We start from the raw sequence: 6,751 nt of genomic DNA, 5'->3' as shown, positions 1-6,751 counted from the left end.
TCAGTTCGAGGCCAACGTCTTTTAAGAAGCTGGAGAACCCGTCTCCGACGATGACGATGATATCGATGAAAGTGATAGTAACGAAACTAAACTGTCTTGGGAGAAACATGGAGCAGTGACAGGGGCAGTGACAGTTTGGAAATAAGTGAAAGTGAAGACAGTGACGAGCAATTTGAACCATTGCCAGCAACAAAACAATACACCACAAGATGTGGAAGAAACGCTACTAGTTTTGCATTTCCTAATTAAATGTTGTGTTAAACATTTGTCCAATGACATTTTTTAAATAGCAAGCACACCTAATTGTATTGAAATTTTATCTGTTATTATTAAAATCCAGGAGTTCCAAGTAACAGTTTTTCATAGCATTTTTTTTCCAGGAAAAAATTGCTGACCCCCCTACTTTGTTTTATTTTCGCTAACCCCCCCTAACTTGGATAAGGGAAAAATAATGCCCCCCTCAAAATCATCATAGCCCCCATGAACCCTCCCTAATACCTATGATATTTAGAGAGAATAAGGAGAAAAATATCAATCGGAGGATCCATAGTAAGATAATTAAATATGGGAGTCGTTTTACATTAAACGGTTTAATTTATTCCCAGGTTTTGCTAAACATCAGAAAGAGTATAAACCAGGGTTCATTTTGATATCAAAATCTTTCAGAAACTATAAATATTTTGTTAACAAGAACGTTTTTTCTAGCGCCACCAAAACAGTGCTTGAACGGTGTCGTAACCAGCCAACTACGGACCCAAAACTGACCCTCCCCCCTGAATTTTGCCGTAAAACTTTTTTTGCGCAAAAAATCATCCATTTTGTATTTAGGACCCCAAACAAAGTTTATATACCAAATTTGAGCAAAATCCGTGAGGTCGACTGGACGGCCTATGTTTGAATCTTACAGAGCAAGGGCGCTAGGGCAAAAATTGGTGTTTTTTTAGCCGTTAGACTCCGTTATATTGGTGCTTTTTTAGCCGTTAGAAACTGCTTAAACTGTTACTCATCTGTTCTGTTATGTGCTGGCTTGATTTATTCAAAATACTGCTGTGACCAACGGTCCAATCGTACGTAACGAACTACTGTATCCTATACCTGCCTCGTGACCGCTTACGTAAGCGTACCCGTCGGTTAATAAGTTAATAAGTTAATCCAAATCCCCTAGAATAACCAAAAATGAACCTTTCACTTTAATCCTATTACACGAGCAGACGAGAGAACAATAGATTGGCCTTTCTTTTCCTACCCCTGTTCATTTTTGGTTATTCTAGGGGATTTGGATTAACTTATTAACTTATTAACCGACGCGTACGCTTACGTAAGCGGTCACGAGGCAGGTATAGGATACGTACGATTGGACCGTTGGTCTTAGCAGTATTTTGAATAAATCCAGCCAGCACAAAACAGAACAGATGAGTAACAGTTTAAGCAGTTTCTAACGGCTAAAAAAACACCAATATAACGGAGTCTAACGGCTAAAAAACCACCAATTTTTGCCCTAGCGCCCTTGGTCAGTGATGAGCGTTACTAAAAAAAATTTAAACGAATTCCATGACCGGGCTGTTACTATTAAAAATGTGGAACAAAAAGAAGATATCCACTTCTGGAGAGAACCAGTGATGAAGATCCTGGAAGAAGTAAAAAACAAAGATGATCGCTTCAAAGTAAATGTAATCAATAGTGGAAGTTATTACGAAAAAACCAAAGTAATAGAGCCCAATGAGTACGATCTGATGCTGGACATGGAAAAACTAACACTTGGTAAATGCGATTTGTACGACAGCGATGAGGACAATCTTACTAAGGATCCTCCGATTGGTGAGTTAAATATCGGATATTTTCATGAATAAATCTATCCACCCCGCTGCTGCCTTCCACTCATGCATAATCTACGAAAAAGCCATACGAAAAATGAACGTCTTTCTACTGACATCATGCTCACATTAATCTATTTAGTAATTGCAGGAGCACAATTCCATTGCTCTAGCACAAAAATACCTGAAAAATTACATCGTCTTGAATGTATGAGAAAGAAAACTGCATGACTTGCAGCTAGCTTGTCAGCGTGGTTTTCATGTTTTTGACACATTGTGATCTTTCATTTGGTAACAATAAAAAAAAAAAATTCCCAGCTAAGTACTAAGCAGTTGATTTATAGAAAAAATTCAAATGTCTTTTTTTAGGGTCTTACCTTAAAGTTAGGTATAGTAACTTACCATTTACACTGTATTATATATATATTTTAATATATATAATAAATTAGGATACACTTTAATATAATTGAGCGTTAAACTTAATAAAAAGAAGTACCCTCGTTTCAACCCAAGCCTTAACATACTTGATGTACATATACGTATACGTATGTAAACAAAATGCTATACCAGTATTGCAATTATACGTTAATGTCTGCCAAGCATGAATAACAGAGACTTACAAATGATGTATTTATGTTTTTACTAAAATGAAAAAAATGCAATTTATTAGTGCTCCACTAAGTTGATCTGCTAATTTCAGCTATACCAATATATAATTATGTCCTTATTTAGTATCATTTTTTATTTTTAAATTTTGTTTATGCTAGGTTTCACTACAATAATGATTGACCAAGGAGAAGAATGTGAGTGGAGGAAGGATGGGTGTATTGCCAAGGTCGAATATCTTCTAAAGGCAACCAAAATCAAGGCTTTGTTTGCTAAATATGTTCGTGAGGCCATTAAAAAGCTTAACAATGTCTTTGTGTGAGTATATTAAGCATGCCATAACCTTATTTAAGAAACACTCAACAGAGCCATGTCACTCGGGTTCTAAATTGCCATTTTATGGAATGAAACCATGCCAGAGACTTTAAAATTCTAGAAGTTTATTATATAAAAAGCTTTATTGATTAATTGGATAGAACCTGATGGTTTTCCCTATGGGAGGGGATGGGAGGAGGGGAGGAGAATATATTAGGGAGTAACAGGTCAGCTAAACTGAGAACTACCTTTGATCTTTAATTTCGACCTCCTCTTTTTGTATTTGATCATTGATGCTATTTTTACATTTTCCCTTGCTCATACATGCATGATTTTGGAACAGGTTACTGGTTGGCTGTCATCGTTTTCACTTGCACACGTGCACTGCCACACTCATCTTTATGTACCCAATCCATAATAATTAAGGCCATAGTAATTAGCTTAATAAAATTAGGCCAAATTTTTTTTGAGGGCCAGCTCCCAGGGGGGTGTGTAGGATGGGAGAGGAGCTTGGTACTTGCATATTTAAGCTATAGAAAATATCAGCTAGGATGTGCTACTTAGGATATATAGCTGTAAACCTTTTTGCTTTGTAATTTTTGTCTCAATATGTAGGTAATATTTTTTCCATAACATCAATAGGACGTTTGCATGATAGCATCATTGACCTCTACTACCAGACTCCCTTGCACACTTTCTTTTGTTTAGTTAATTAGCAACAATTGTCTTACTATTCTCATGAAGGAATACAAATTAAAATGAGAAAGAAAATTTGTGAAGCATCTTGGTAGGCTAGTGGCAGTCAAATGACGCCATCATGCAAATGTCTTATCGGAAGGGTTAATTGTTTATAATCCTGGACAAAATTGCATGTACTTTTCAACATTTTTGAGTTTAGAGATTTTGATGAGTTTATTATCGAGTTGTGATATTTTCTAAAAAAGTTTTACCAAATATAGAGACAGCAAAACTATATCGTTAGAAATGCTATATCAATGGGGAATTACAATTTATTTGTTCTAGCAGGCATGCAAACATGCAATCAAAGTGGTTATAATTGGGCTTTTAATTTGTTTAACATGGGCATGCAATCAACCGTTCTGAAGCCAAAAAGCTTACCAGTTTAAAATGTAAGAAATACATATGGGCCAATGGGTTTAATTGGAGTGCCTTTGCAGAGAAAAAATGCATTTGTTACTATATTTTCTCATTTTTTGATATTTTCTTTAGAGAAAGGCACAATATTAAAGAGATCAAAGTTAGATCACATGGACCAACAGTAACACTACAAATCATCCCTCTCAATGGCACTGTGTGTTGTATTGACTTGACGCTTGCAACCAAAGATGACACTTGGCCTGAGGAGGCTGATGAATGGGAAACCAGACCAAGAAAAGGTGAATTGAGTAACTTACAGTTACTGTATTAACATAAAAGTTTAATATTTTATAAAAATATATGTTAACATTATTTAGTTTAACAAACATGGTAATCTTTCCTGAAAATATGCCTACTATTCTGCTATTCTCCAGCGAGCATTTGAAAATTTTTGACTTTAATCAAGAGGGCATAAAAAATAAAAATGAATAAATGGATAGATGAATGGATGGATGGAGGGAGGGAGGAAGGGAGGGAGGGAGGGAAGAAGGGAGGGAAGGGGGGGAGGGAGGGATGGATGGATGGATGAATGAATAAATGAATGAAAGAATGAAATTTGTCAAATCATGTTTTATGAAATAATGAAAATGGCCATTTCACAATTCAAAATAATAAATAAATGACTGATAAAAACGGTCCAATATCGTTTCACGAAATAATAAAAACAGTCATTTCACGTTTCACACCAAAATAACCCTTTACTATATATCTCCCAATAATCCCCGGCAGTTTTTAGTCAATTAATCAATCAATCAATCAGTAAATAAATGAATAATTTATTTATTGAATTCAACAAACAAACAAACAATGTAACCCCCACCCCCCCCCCCCCCCCACACACACACACACACACACAATTTCAACTGATTTTGAAAATTGTACCCTTCCATTGCACATCTACTGCCCTCCCCCACCCCCCCTCCCATGACGTTACTTGTGATTTTAATGCTTAAAAGGAATATGATTTGTTGACTACTATACCCTGAGGCAAAAATATTTGATTTTTGAGGTTTGACAAAACTACAACAGTTTTGTTAAGTTTGCTTCCTGACCTTTATAGGTTGGCCACCAAAAGAGTTGATTGATGCCATAGTTAAAGATGGATGTCATCTTGTTGGTAAAAGACCTAAACCAGCATCTGCCGAAGGAAGTGAATACCTCTGGAGGTACTCCTTCTCTGTTGCAGAGATGAAGCTTGTATTACAACTAGAGCCATGCTGGAAGAAGGTACTGCGTATTCTCAAAACATTTCGTGAAGAGTATGTAACGCTGACCCCATTCACATCTTATCACCTGAAGACAATCATGTTGTATGAGAGAGAAGTAAATCCCGATTCATCTTTGTGGGCAGAAGATCAGTTAAACGTAAGATTTCGACGTGCTCTTGACACGTTATTAAGTTGTCTAGAGAACAAAAGGTGTCCTCATTACTTTATGAAAGAGGTCAATCTGTTTGAGGAAAAGTTCAGTGACGTACATTATAAAAGATTGATATCTCGAATAACTGATATCCGAAAAGATCCTAATGCGTTTTTGGAAAAAGTAAGAAAAAAAGTATCCTAATCATAAATACTTATTCAGCTAATTTATCCTTAATAGAAGAATCGTATGATACACACCTTGTGAATCGCTACCAGCTTTAGTTGACCTTCTGAACAAACTCATGCTAGGTAGATCAACCAATCACAATTGAGGATTCGACATCGTATTTTGATTGGCATTTTTTTATGATTCTGCCAAGAGAACCCATGAACGAATTCTTCATTCTTGGCAGAATTCCATATCGATTGACAAATCTACTCAATCCCTGCGAGGAAAACTAACTAAAATTAGTTGAACCATATTTGCTTTCGGGGAATTCGGTCAACTAAACTGGTACTCTGCTGATGCTATCATTTTTTAAAAAGTAATTTTAAATTTCAATTTAGTCTTAATATATTTTAATTTGTATTGTATAATATTATATGACTTAGTTTATATATAGCATCTCATTATAAATGTAATGCGCGATAGATCATTCCTATGGATATCGCACAGTATTAGTGATTCAGTAATAATTATTATTTACTCTTGACGAAAAAAGGGTGACATCTTGCGAGGTCGTTTCACCAATACAAAGCCCGTTATATATTTTTAGGTCAGTAGTGTATACTATATTAGAAGTATTATATATTCATATAAAAAGAATTAAAGAATAAACCAGGCAGATTTTATGACGAAAATAATATACGGTAATAATTAGTAACAACTACATTCCAATTAATAACCATATTACTGCTGTAAGTTATCACGCGAACTGTAAAACCCACTTTCTGAGACTGGAGTGAAAAGAGGGAATGTTGGAGCCGTATAAAAGGTGTATTGTAGCAATAACCAATAGAAAAGCATGCATAAAAAGCACATTTTTGCCAACTTTAGTTCGAAAGCTTGAGTTCAATAAACTCGGTACTTGATTGAAGAAACGAGTTCTTATTAAGTAGGCTCTGGGTAGTTTTGGTCTGGTACACCTAGCCGCATTGAAACGGCTACAACTTCGTCTTGAATAACTCGATCTTCAAGCACTTTTCACACAATGTCAGGAAAGGATTAAAGGTTTCAAAACTGATAAATTAGTTTAAAGCGGCTTTTTCATTATGACGTAATGATGACATCATAGAAATCATTTCCCGCTTATTTTCTCGAAAACTAGACCTAAACTTTCAAAGCGACTTCACCAGTCGATAGTACCCAACATATTGCAATATGAAAAAAATGTATGAGAGCGTTTTTCAAATATTACGCGATGAATATTTTCATGGACTTTTACTATCATTTCCAGCGTGTCAACTGTATACTCTCAAAATCGGGACTTTAGTTTA

General features: G+C 35.4%; 1 protein-coding gene across 1 annotated transcript; it reads left to right on the top strand.

Moving 5' to 3' along the window:
- Nucleotides 1–1,351: 1,351 nt before the first annotated feature.
- LOC148906793 (cyclic GMP-AMP synthase-like receptor 1) lies at nt 1,352–6,355 on the top strand. Its single transcript, XM_089038134.1, has 4 exons — nt 1,352–1,818; nt 2,582–2,738; nt 3,966–4,132; nt 4,954–6,355. Exons 1-4 carry the CDS (start codon nt 1,518–1,520, stop codon nt 5,454–5,456), a joined length of 1,128 nt encoding a protein of 375 aa, XP_088894260.1. The 5' UTR covers nt 1,352–1,517; the 3' UTR covers nt 5,457–6,355.
- Nucleotides 6,356–6,751: the final 396 nt, after the last annotated feature.

Source organism: Actinia tenebrosa, unplaced genomic scaffold, assembly GCF_029948245.1.
Source record: "Actinia tenebrosa isolate PJP-AT-01 unplaced genomic scaffold, QUT_ActTen_1.0 PGA_scaffold5__44_contigs__length_20552954, whole genome shotgun sequence".
NCBI lineage: Eukaryota > Metazoa > Cnidaria > Anthozoa > Actiniaria > Actiniidae > Actinia > Actinia tenebrosa.
This window is presented reverse-complemented; position numbering and strand designations above follow the sequence as displayed.